This window comes from Serinus canaria, chromosome 7 (assembly GCF_022539315.1).
Source record: "Serinus canaria isolate serCan28SL12 chromosome 7, serCan2020, whole genome shotgun sequence".
In the NCBI taxonomy this organism is placed as follows: Eukaryota; Metazoa; Chordata; class Aves; order Passeriformes; family Fringillidae; genus Serinus; species Serinus canaria.
This window is the reverse complement of record NC_066321.1, coordinates 11,532,163-11,545,136: the sequence shown is the minus strand read 5'-3', so window position 1 is coordinate 11,545,136 and position 12,974 is coordinate 11,532,163. Positions and strand designations below refer to the sequence as shown.

At 46.1% G+C, this 12,974-nt stretch overlaps 1 protein-coding gene across 3 annotated transcripts in view; it reads left to right on the top strand.

Annotated features, from left to right (window-relative positions):
- The window catches only part of GLI2 (GLI family zinc finger 2), a 186,766-nt gene that overhangs the window by 148,463 nt on the left and 25,329 nt on the right, over positions 1-12,974 (top strand). For all 3 annotated transcript variants that reach the window (XM_030241758.2, XM_030241757.2, XM_030241756.2), the window contains 3 exons: positions 874-1,065; positions 9,274-9,475; positions 11,573-11,786. In XM_030241758.2, coding sequence (XP_030097618.1) covers positions 874-1,065; positions 9,274-9,475; positions 11,573-11,786 — 608 coding nt within the window. The remainder of the gene's footprint in view (positions 1-873; positions 1,066-9,273; positions 9,476-11,572; positions 11,787-12,974) is intronic.

Below are 12,974 nucleotides of genomic sequence, written 5' to 3'. Positions count from 1 at the left end.
CAGGGGCCAGCAGCCCTTCAACACTGCAGAGCAAAGAGAGAAACAAGGCCCCTGGATTAGTGTCTGGCAGAGTAAAACTATCTTGTATGGCTAAAACAACATCACTATAGTGATGGGGACATGCATATGTCTTCTTCTTCCCTCCCCTTAAAACGTCATTCGAACTCTCAGGCACCCGCCAGAGAGAGTCTGATGGCTTGTGAGTGTGTGTGTTCTGCCTTGTCCTCTCCTTCCAAAACCAGTTTCATTGTTTGCTGTGGAAGAAAGGCATTGTATTTTGGGTTGTTTTTCTTTTCCTCCTTTTTTTTCCCCCCTTGTTTAAGGTGGTGGTAAATAAGTTAATGGGGCAAGCGGGTGGGGAGGCAGGTTTGAAAAATTACAGCTGGGAGAAAGTGAGTGTAATTGGCTTTGGCAGCCAAAATGGTTTTATGCTGCCAGACACTAAACCTAGTTCTATGCATTAGACCTTGGCTTTAATTTCCTCACGCTGCTATCGGGAACTGGGCTGCATTTGTCTTTCCTTCCTAATAGGCAGGGATGTTAATGCTGACAGGGTTACTGCTGTCGGCAGCCTGGGCCCTCTCCCCCCTCCCAGGGGTGCTGGCTGCGTCCGAACGGGAAGATTATTAGAAGGGGGAACGAGAGATTGTTTATAAATTTGCGGAAATGGAGGAATGCAGAGGCCCCAGCCTGGTCTCCTTTGTCCACAGAAGCACGCCCAAGCGCACGTCACGCGCGCCCTGCGCGGAGCCGTGCGGCTGGGGCTGGCGGGGGGCGCGGGGGGAGCCGGGGCCGCCAGCGTCAGCTCCAAGGTCTAACACTGCAGTGGGAACCTTCTCCCCATGTTTCTCTCCTCGCCTGCGGCTCCAACAGTGGCTCATGAGCACCTGAAAGAACGAGGCCTCTTCGGGCTGCCGCCACCACCACCAGGAGCCAACCCTGCTGACTACTACCACCAAATGACGCTGATGGCCGGCCACCCAAACCCCTATGGGGACCTCCTCATGCAGGGCGGGGGAGCAGCCAGCACAGCCCACCTCCACGATTACCTCAGCCCTGTTGATGGTGAGTAGCAGCTTGGGTTTTTCCTGGCGTGGCTGAAATTTTGGGATAGATGGATGGGACTGCCCTCCAGGTGGAGGTTGCTGAATGTGGTCGCTCTGCCCTGCTGGAACATTTGGGTGCTGCACTATAATTTTTGGTTTAAAAGGTCACCTCCTTCCATAGATATATATAAAATATACATAACCTAAAATAGGTACATCTGGCTCCCTTAGGGAGGATGGCATGGCTGCAGCACGGGTAGGAGATGGGCTGGTCCAGCAAGCTGGGCATTGCTGCTGTCCTGCTGCATTGACCACGGATGACCAGAGCATGCCTGGGGACCAGCTGCACCTCTGGCTCCCCATCCCACTCTGTTTTGCCTGCTTGGTCTCTGGGGTAAAGTTGGGCCATGTGCATGCAAAGCTGTGCTAGGCACAGTGGACATCTCATCTTGGTTAGGACCTCTCAGGTTCACAAGGAGAGAAATATCTGAATGAAGATACATAGTGGAAAGAATATAATAGTGAGGAGGAAATTTTAAAAAGCAGGAATGTGGTATTTGTGATAGCATTCCTGGCTACATGAAGAAGAAATAGAGTCATGTTAGGCACTGCAGTGCTGAGTCACCCCTGTGGCCTGACTGCTGCCCTGGGAAGAGTCTATCGGGAAGCACACATGAGGTCCAAATGTTTTTTAGAGCTGTTAGAAATGTCTTTCCTTTCACTTCATGCTACATCTTGAAAGAACTGGGTTGTACAGATATAACAGAGGGCAGTTTGGGGATTATTTCTGCTGCAAGAAGGAGAAATCTCAGCTCAACTTTCAGATACAGCATCTGTTTCCTCGGTTGTCTTCGGATTTGCCTGTGGACCATTACAAGTTTTGGAGTGGAGATCTGCATCATTTCATTTTTGCTTCAAAGTTTCTGTTGTTGAGCTTTTAAGATGAAAGACTTTGCGGTCTTGCTGCTTCATAAAGTGACTGGTTTAGAATGATAAAAGCTGTTCTGGCTCTTCAGTGATGGGAGTTTACAGATACTTCTAATGGAAAAAACAGTTTCTCATCTGTGGCTGCTGTGGAAGTTTTACCTGGACAGTCATTTTGTGCTGCCAGTTCCTAGATTAATTTGGAGCCTGGATCCCAGTCAGAGAGAGCACAAGCTCCTTGGTACCATCCTGCCCTCTAACACCCAAAATATATCCCAGGCTTCTCTGCTGCAAAGCAGCTGGTCAGTAGGACTGCGCTGTATTCTCTCCCAAGGGTTAATGCCTGTGGTTATAGCAGATGGGTGCAAACAAGCCCTGCCAAGTTCTCCTCGGGCTCATGAACAAGACTCCTTCCTTTTTGCCTCCTTATTAGTCCATCTCTGACCAGCAGTGCCTCACTGAAGTGCCAGATAAACAACCAGTGAGGGAAGCAAACACAACTGTTTTCATGGTGGTACAGGCTGGCTCCCAGCACACCAAGATGCTCATCCTCTGGTTTGCTGAAGATCAATCTTTATCTGAGGTACTGAGATACTCCCCTTGGCAGAAGACTCTCATATTGTTTGCCTTCTCCTGAAAACAGCTCTACGGTGAATCATGTATCAAAGGTCTCAGTTTCCTGCAGCCAAGCTCATAACCATGATTCACTGCAGAGCCAGGGCTCATCAGGAATTTATTATGATCTTTTGGAAAAGCTTTGTTGGTGATTAACTGGAAAGCCTTTTCTGGGCCTTCACGTGGGTTCTGTGTGAGATGGAAACTTTCAAACATTATGAGAATGTGGCACTACTTTTTGAGAATGTGTAAAGGAGCACCAGTCCAGTACCAGTCCATGTGCCTGGGTTTATCCATCACCCAGAGAAAAGAGAGAATTGTACATTATTAAAGCAGAGAGTAAAATGAATGGCTCTGAAATGCTTGATGAGGAGACAGTGTCTCCTTCTCTTTTTAGAAAGTTATTTCAAAAATTTAAATCAGCAGGGCCTAAGTAAATACTTGAACAGATAATTTAATAAAGCATCCTCTTATGGTGTTTTTCTGAGACAAGAATATCAGTAGCATGCATAAACCTCCAGTGAGTCACCACCTCACTGCATCTGTCATTCAGAGAGCCCTATTCTTCCCAGCCTGGGAACATAGAAACTTTACAAGAATTAGTTTGCTGAAAATGCAGGTAGCTCTTGTTAAACCACATGCAGCACCATCATTCATCTGTGATAACACTGGCACCTGCAAAAGGAAGAGCAGGAGATAAGCATATATTAAATCTGGCCTATTCAGTGTCACATCACTTCTAAACATCTGCAGGTTGGTCCATGGGAGCTGTGGACACTGACTATAGGGGTTCTTCCACAGACACATACCTGTGTCTTTCTGGTTCCTGTAATTGCATTTCTTAGAGAATTTCTCAGTGTTTTCATGTTTTTTGTCAGTGTTTTTCACTCCATCATATGTCTAAGGTCAGGAAAAGTAGTAGGATATGAATGTCAGCTGGAGTTTGTTGGTGCCAACCCTGTGCCAGGTCTGCTGAGTGTTCTCATGGTGACTGAGTTGGGCTGCCCAGAGCTGGATTTTCAGTGTACAGCTAGAAGAAGTTAAAGCAGTGACCAGATTTAAGTTTTACGTACCAGATTGTTGTGGTGTTCAGGCCAGTCCCAGTGGAGACTAAACAACCATTCAGTTGCTTCTTCTGCTTCATTTCCTCATCCAAACAGGGACTCAAAATCCAAGAGTCAAATTTGAATCCAGGCTTAATCCCATTTTGTGGAAGGCCTATACTTTCAAATCAAAAGTTAATAACTTTCCAATGTCACAGCATTGCTGATGAGACTATCTACAGGTTCTATTCACCAGCCCAAAACAATCTTTTGCATTTCTTCTTTGGAAGTAGTGCTACATGGTGAATTATTCCAGGTTATGGAGGGGTTGTGCAAAAGCATCCCTGAGTCAGGAAAGACTGGTGGGAAACACAGTGACCCTGGAGATGGCTACCACTTTCATGTTTAGTACTTCCAGCTGCTTTTTCCCCTAGCCACAGGGATTCCTGTGATTACCCTCAGCCCTTCAGGAGGAGCCATTTTCTCTCAAGAGGAGTCCATCCACGCTGACTTGATGCTGCTACTGTTATAGCCCTGTACACCAGCAGATCCCAAAGTGCTGTACAAAGCAAAGCCATTTCATCACTGGAGACCACAAAGAAAAAGGAGACCAGTGAGCGGAGTAGTGGCAGCTTTAGGAACAAGATCCAGATCTTTGGAATAATGCCAGGGTGGAAATTAGAGATCATCTTTAAGTCCATCGCTTTGCACAGCTTTGAGAGTGGGATTGGGTTGTGCAGGCTGAGTAAGGGAATGGGAAAGAAACATCTTGAGCATAAGTTAGGTCCAAGGTAGTCTCTCATGTCAGGAAGGCTGTACAGATGTGTTTGTGCAACAGTTACCATTAGCAGAGGTGACCCTGCAGTGCTGCCATTGCATTTTGTCCAGTTCTGGAGCTGGAGGGGGGATCCCTTCCCTGTGTTTTGCTGCCTGGTGCCACAAATGGTGTCACAAATGTCTTGATTCACAATCAGCAGTTTTAAGTGGTAAAAGGCTTTGTTCAGTGCAACATAGACAGCAGGTCAGCAGCTGGCACAGTTGCCTGGGATGTGGGCAAGTCACAAAGCAGGACTTTATTTCCCCATATCAAACAGTGGTTGAGCTTCACCAGCCTCTTTCAGTCAGTGTTGTTGGAGCCTTTCTCCTTGAAGGAAAGTATTTAATAGCCAGCAGGGTAAGGAGCAGGGCTGGCAGTGCAGCTGGGTGGTGACTGCAGTCTGCAGGCATGTGGCCAGGAGAGGTGAGCTCGGGACTCTCTCCAGCAGGAGAGAGCAACTGTGGAGCAGCTGCTCCATCAGGACAAAAGCAGAAAGCCGAGCCTCATGGCGACCTAGGAAGGAAGTGCTTCCCCTGGGGCTGGAGGGACAGCAGCCCTGGTTTGCAGGCTGGATGTGCTGGATCACAGATGACTTCCCAACCAAGCCAGCTGTTGGCTACTCTGGGCAGACGGCGCGCCCTGTAGTCGCTTCCTTAAAAACTCTCAAAGACCTGGGGTTGTATTTTTTTTTGTTGTTGTTGTTTTCTTTGTCCCAGCATAGAATGGAAACTTGCTGAAATCTCAGAAAAGGTTCAGAGAATGGGAAACAATTTCCCACCCATTTCTAGCCAGCAGTGCTGTTTTCCTCCCCAGAAAAATATGTGCAGAAGAGAGAAAAAGTCCCAGAGCACCCCATAAGTGCTGTGTCTGGAATCCTGCTGCACTCTGGTTTCTAAAGAATTCAATTTACATATGCAAGTTGGGGTCGACTAAACAGTTACCTTGTGGATTGGGAGTAGAAGAATGCCGCCTTGTCTTTCAGCTAGGATTTGAGGGAAGCATTAGTATTCCTTGAACTGCAAAGTTGATCGGCCTATGGAGAGAAGAAAGAAGGGTCCCAGGGCAGTGTCTGGTGCCAGAACAAATGTCCAGCATCTGCTGCAGTCTGAAAAAGAGGTGTGTTGCCTCTGCAGAAGGAGAGAGGGGAATAAGGAACTGGTTACACAAAGAGTGTTTGTAGTTTTTTGCCGCTTATCAGTTATGGGACCATCCTGTGTTTTATGGGGCCCTTGGTTTTAATTTGATGATGGGAGTGGGGGGGATATTTCTGTACATTTTGGATGGAGTTTTCTTGGTGAATGGTGAGGAAGAGGGACCATTTTGATAACATAGTATTTATCCTGGGGCCCGGCCAGGGGATGGAGGGGAAGCAGTGGCTCTGGCCAGGTTTCAGAGGCGGGAGGGGGGCAGGCAGGGTGTGAGCCATCTGCAGCCCATGTGCCTTACAGGCTCATCTGTTAAGGAGCAGATACCCCTGATGATCCTGTGCTGTCGTGATCACAGCAACATGTTTGTCTGTAAAGGGTTGCTGGAATTTCCTTATCCTGGAGGAGCCTCGAAGGAGCTCCCACTGAGTGCCTGGTGTTTCCTTTCAGGAGGGCTTTGCTGCCACTATTCCTAGTGTGGCATAAGGTCTCAATTCTCACTCCAGAAGAAAAGATGTCTTGTAGAATCCCTCTGATAGCCCACAGCCACAGAAGTCATCAGAGCAGGAACCTCTGCTCCCACCTCCCAGATGAGCTGGGATCTGATTCTGCCCTTGCCACATGTAAGAGCTGACCATTTGGTCATCACTGGCCTCTTGTGGATTAATCTAAATTTGGGAGGAGTATTGCAGTTCCTGAGCAACTTGTGGATGTGGTAATTCATAGGCACCACAGTGCCAAGGATACTCTTTCCTTCTAGCGAAGAAATCTGGACTTTCCTCCCAACTCTAAGCTGTCTGGGGAACTTCCCCTGACATATTTTCCAAACATCAAAAAATTCTTTAAACTATTCCTGTTCATTTTGAAAGAGGAGAAGAGTGTTAGTGATAAATGTTCCCAAAGCTTTCCATCTGTGTGTCTGAGAAATGGAACCTGCCTTTAGTTACTTCTCTGGGCACAGTCCCTGCTGAACAGTTGTGTGTGGTTTTTCTTTTGGAACAACACTGAACCTCAGGCAGCAGAGGACTTTGCTTATGTGCCCCAGTGGCTGTCAGTCAGCCTATGTTGAACACCTTGCTGTGGACAGCCACAGAAATGCTGACCGCTGCTAGTGCCTGGTACCATTTAACATTCGTGCTCCATGTCCTCAGATCAGGAGATTCAGGTCAGGCAAACTTTATTATTTAGAACAACGCCAGTGTTGTCAATCTGCTTTTGAATAATAATTTTGAAAATATTCTCTCTTCCTAAATGCACTAGTGAACATTTCTTCATGTGCCTAAACTCCTTTTTCGTTTCCCAGACGATTCTGTTCCCAGGCACTTGGGCAGGCTGTCATTAAGAAGAGAGGAATTTTTCATCCATAGCACGATTTTAGGTCACAGCTTTCTGTGGAGGCCTGCACGACCTAAGAGGCTTTCGTGTAAAGCATGAGCCCAACCTATTGGATCAGCTATCAAACATTTCAGACAGCCCACAGTACTTGCAGGATCTAAATTAGAGTGGACACTAACACAATGCATATTACTGGTTTTGGGCTGGAGAATTCCCAGAAGAGCTTGATAATCTGACAGCTTTCCACAGAGTTTTGCATGGGGAAAAAATGACATACCTGTGTGCAGTGGGGATGAGTGCCCACGTCGTCTGCACTGCTAAAATCCAGGTTTCTGTTGGACATCAGGTCTTCTTCCCTCTGCAAATTAATGGGGACCAATGGCTGATCCAACACTGTGAGCATAAATCATGTGAAGGAAGAGCGAGAAATGAGTACAAGGCTTTTCTTTCTATTTAGTAATTTATCAAGGGAAGTGGCACATTAATAAACAGATCTCCCTTGAGATGTGGGAGTAACAGAGATAAATATGACTGTCAAATCTGGCCTGCTTCCTTCTGTTAGAGAAGGAGGAGACTGTGGGAATGCAAATGCAGGAAACAATATCTATATCTGGAAATACGCATATTATTTGTAGGACAGAAATCCTGACAACTCATCTGAGATGGGGCCCCATCGCACTTGGTGCAGTATGTACAGAATAAAATACAAGCCCTGTCTAAAGGAGCTCATCTAAATAGATGACACTGGGAAATAGGGACACAGAAAGAAGCAGCAACTTGCTCAAGGAGGTGTGGCTGAAGAGGACTCGAAAGAGCACCCAGGTCTTTCCAAGTTGTGGTGCATGTATTGAATCAAGATTCCTTATGGCCAGAGGACCAATATGATCTAGGCCCAAGCAACCCTCATGTTGTTTGGTCCAGGGCTCTGGCAGGGCTCCGATTTCAGGAACCAGATGTGAAGTTTGGGAAGTCTCCATTTCAGCCTTTCAGGCCAGCCTTTGCTGAGATGAGTTCATTTGCACAAGGAATTGTTTGATCACACCAGCAGGACACATCTTACCTCCTACTACATCCCAGTCAGCCTCTCACATACCAGCACTGTCATCAGGACAGAAAGTTTGTGCTCTTACAAAGTGCCAGGCTTGTATTTGGTGATATGCAGCCAGAATCAGTGCCTTCAGCCAGCTAGAGGAAAATGGCTCATACTGGCTGTCTGGGCAGTTCAGTGTTTTATTCACAGCGTTTAATAGGATAAACCCATAGGGTGCTTTCTGGGGAGACCACGACTCCAAAAGTCAGGTGGTGATACATTGCTGTGCTCATCAGGGGAAGGAGCTGGAGCAGCTGAGCCCTCCTGCACTCCTGGGTGGATGGCAGGAACTACCAGCCAGGACCCATTGCCAAGTGCTATATTTCACCCTTAGATTTTTTTCTTTTTTTTTTTTAAATATACAATCCAAACACTGCTTGCTTTGGAGGGATGAGTCATTCCAGGCAGGGTTTGGATCGGGTACCCTGGTACTGAAGAAAGTTGTGATTTGACCCATCTGCAACTCCTGTCCACGCCACCCGAGAGATCTGCAGGTGGGTCAGGCCTGGGCAGAGTTTCCTTTTGGTGAAGTCAGTCGTTCCAGCCAGCAGTGCTGAAACACTGAGGGATGCCAAACTTTTACAGTAGTAACCCATCATGTATTGCAGATCCATAAATGGGCCTGGCAGGGTTGGAAATTACTTCATGCCTGAATGATTGACAATTGCTAATAGGGTCCAGGCACTGGCAGGTCCCCTCAGAGGGGGAGAGCTTGAACTTTGTGCCTGAGCTGCCAAATTGGTTTTCTTAAAACTCTTAATTTACTTTCAGGGTTTCTGGAGCCTCGCCTCCTTCATTAATTGGATGGTCAGCATTGTGCTCGTGCTCGTTTGGTTTCCGTTCCCCCGCGCGCAGGCGCACACTCACCATTTGCAATGGTCACCCAGCTTGGATGTGCAGCTCCCCTGGCCTGCTGCTCCTGACACCCAGTCAACGGGCATGGCTGCACTCATGGAAACCTTGCTGGCCTTCTCCCTTTTTAGTTAATTTAGTGCCTATGAAAGGGGGTGATGGACAGGATTCTCTATCCCCTGAGGACAGCAAAGCAAGCAGGCGTTCATGGCGCTGCCTGACCCCTGTGATTCAGCACCCAGAAGAGAGGAAACCTCCCATCAAAGGGCAGTTGGTCCCTGCGCTGCTCCTGGGTCCTGAACATCCCGCAACAGTCATGAGTGCAGCAATTCTCAGCACTTCCAGCCCGCCTGCAGGGAGGGATCAGCCCACTGGTCTTGTCTGACAAAGCCTCTCTTTCCTGCAGTGTCCCGGTTTTCGAGCCCGCGGGTGACTCCAAGATTAAGCCGGAAACGAGCCCTGTCTATCTCCCCGCTCTCTGATGCCAGCATTGATCTCCAGACAATGATCAGGACCTCCCCAAACTCTCTTGTGGCATATATCAACAACTCCAGAAGCAGTTCAGCAGCAAGTGGCTCCTACGGCCATTTATCTGCCGGGACAATCAGGTAAAGCTCTGGGATCAGCTCCATTCAGCTGAGGAACCGTCCGCATGGAGGAAGGGATGATCCTCCTGCAAGGGAGAGTTTCCCTTCCTTGCAGCTTCTGCTTTTGTGCATCAGGGCTGTGCAGCATAGTAAATCAAAGCCCCCATCTGGTTTTGCCTGTGGAAGGGTATTTTGTGGCATTTGGGGTGGGGTTTCTTTGGATGGATTTGGATTATTGGCTACCGCATTTCCAGTAATTACAGTATGATCATGCATCCCTGCAAGCAGAAACAGATAATAAATTTGTCTTAAAAAATGCTCATTGTGAGCAGTTTGACTGGTTAAGAAACACTCTGATTTAAGAGATTGCCCCAAAGTACTCTCCAAATTACTGGCCCACATTCTTAGACTAAAAATGTTGCCTGGGTGGATAGAGGAGCCTAATTCTAAAAGCATATTTAAACCAAATCTAAACCCTTGAGTAAAGTTTTGTTCAAATCTTAATTAAAAAGCACTTACATTAGGCAGCTGACTGTTGTCAATCCCTACTGTGATTGCTTCACCCAAGTTTCACAATGTTATTATTCTTTTTGTTACTTAACTGTTAAAAATGTTAGATCTAATTAACACTGATGTTGCAAAGCAAAGGGTTACAAAGATTATGCATGCTTAAAACTTGTGGGGGAAAACAGATGTTTTTATTAATAAGTGTAGCATTAATTATGTAAGTTACTTTATCCAGCAGCATAATTTAGAAATTGACTTATATTTGATTTGTAAAATCAAATATAAGGCTGACATAAACAAATTGCAACTTCTTATCTGGTAATAATATTTTTTCTAGTCTTTTTACCTTTTGTCATTAGCTGCACATACCTGTAGCATCTCAACTTATACTCAGATATTAAGAGTAATATATGGTATTTTTAACCAATCAGTAAAGTCTAGGGACTGACCTAATGGTCAGCTTTCAGCCTCCAAGGGAATAATCAACTAATAATAAAGAATTTGAACCCCTTCTCGGTGTTCTAAAAATATATCCTAAATGTCAGGATTTGTAAAATGGGTAACATATATAGCAGCATAACTGCCAGGAATTTGGTATGAAAATACTTTTTTGTTATTATTTTAACAGCATCTTAGGGGCAGGAATGAAATACTCTCTCCAAAAGCAAAATTGGTTATTAAGCGTGTTTCTAATTATGGCCCTATTCTCTGAACACTGACACCTTGGGCAGTGTTTGTGGTGAAAATACCATGAGGGTAAAGGTTCAGGGCAGCCACTTCTTAAAAGTGGCAGATAATCAATTTTTGGGCTGTCTACGGTTCATGCATCACACATCTAGAGTTACCACAGAGCATCTCCTGTGCTTCTCCCTCTCTGCCCAGTGGACTTGCTCCTGGGAGTGAACCCCTTTTTTCCAAAAGCAGAGCTTTGTTTTTACTGCTCCCCACTGCTGCATCCTGTCTCAGACCTGTTGCCCCAGTTATTGCCCAAGCAGCCAGGGGCCTCTGGTGTTCCTGGTCACTGCTGACCTAGATTGGAGATGAACCAGTGACCTACATAGGAAGGGTGACATGCTTCAGCAGTCCCCTGAGCCAGCACTCCCCTCACCTGAATGCAGAGTAAATTGCATGGGTTTGGGCTATGTTAAGTGGATACTTACTCATCCCTGCTGTAATCTGTGCCGGGTGAGCCAGGTGATGCTTGTTTTCCATATCCAGTTAGCATAACCCCAAAGCTACAAGTTTGCAAAAGAGGTCTGCCTGGGAAAACCCAGGAGTCTTAAGAGCTTAAGATTTGCCCAAGTCCCATCCTCTTATGAACTCCCAAGGGCTTTTGTTGGGCTTTTTTACATAGGGAGCAAGGAAATCATGATCAGTCTAATGCTTGGGTCAAAATGATTCACAAGTTTGCTGAGGCACGTGCAAGTCAAGTGGTGACTTTGCAGTAAAAGCAGGCAGTCAGGCTTATCCTGACATTGAAGGCATCTATCTGGGCATTGCAGCCTGGTTCCTGGAGTCTCCAAGAAGCCAAACTTGAATCAGTGACTGACTAATATGATAAATATTGTTTAAAATAACTCCTCATCATTTCTCTTTTTCCTGTTTCTGCAGTCCGGCATTCAGCTTCCCCCACCCCCTTAACCCCGTGACGTACCAGCAGATCCTGACCCAGCAAAGAGGCCTGAGCTCAGCCTTTGGGCACACTCCTCCCCTGATCCAGCCATCCCCAACCTTCCCCACACGGCAGCACATGGCAGTCATCTCCGTGAACCCATCACCAGCACAGAGCAGCAGCAACAGCAACTGCATCTCTGACTCCAGCCAGGTAGGGACAGCCATCCTGCCTGGCACATGTGGAAGTGGACCCACCTTCTCCATGGGACATGGGCTTCCCTTCATGGTGGTTGTGGGAGTTTTATCAATTCTCTTTTTTTACTCACACTATGCCTTTATGTTGCTTTTCTTTTTCCTGGCAAGTGTTTCTGAATTAGTCACAGACAAATTTTGCACCCATCTCCTTTCCTTGCACTTACCCTTACAGAAACCAAAGGCCTTGGTCCATCAAAGTATTGACCACAATATGCAAGGTCATCCCAGGCAGGAAATCTCCTTGAACACACTATGTCCTATGAAATTGAGGGACATCAGTTGCAGTAGTGTTTTGCAAAATAAGCACCTGTGAACCAAGCTTCTTGTTGGGACCTTCACCAATCCCTCCTTCCTTTTTTGTACTCGTGTGAAGCATGATGATGGTCTTAATCTTTAATGTGTAAGTGCAACCTGTGTAGGACCTCTTCACATTTTAGTTGCTGTTCTTTTTTTTCAGTAGGTTTTCTGTGAATATGTCCCTGCTGTCAATTTTTACTGCTAAATTTTGCAAAACCAGGGGCCAGATTTTGAAAACTAGGAATGAGATCCCACGCCTTAAATGCATTCTTACTAATACCTGTGTGCACACAAGCACATATATGTGTGCACAAACCTTCCACATGCACTAGGTTAGTGATATGCCTAGCACATTCTTAATCATTTTTCTTTTCCACTTACATTCCTTCCAAGTCTAAATTGCAGTTGCATTTCTCCCCAAAGGCTTATTTCACCATATGCCACACCCATTTCAAATCGTTGTTCTAGTAGTATCATACTGAACTTTTAAGACTGGTTTATTGTTTTAGGGTTTCTCATGGCTGCTGCACTGCAAACTCTGTTTGCTTTTGTAGGTTATTTGATTGACTGGTTTTGTTTTCTCCTTAGAAAACTGGCTACCAAAATAATGTGGCTGGAAGGAGTTCTGCCTCTGTTTAAAAATTTGCAGGACCAATCTTGAGCAATTAGCAAGAGTATTTAAAATGTTAATGTTCCAATTTTGTGCTCAAAATTGGGATGTTTTTTCTCCTGAAGTTGTTCTTATTTTTTAAGAGCTTAGCAAATCATACAGATAGTCTTTCATGGACACAGAATGCCAGAACCCTCACATATAACCAGAGTCCCCTGCTTCCCCCAGGGATTCATT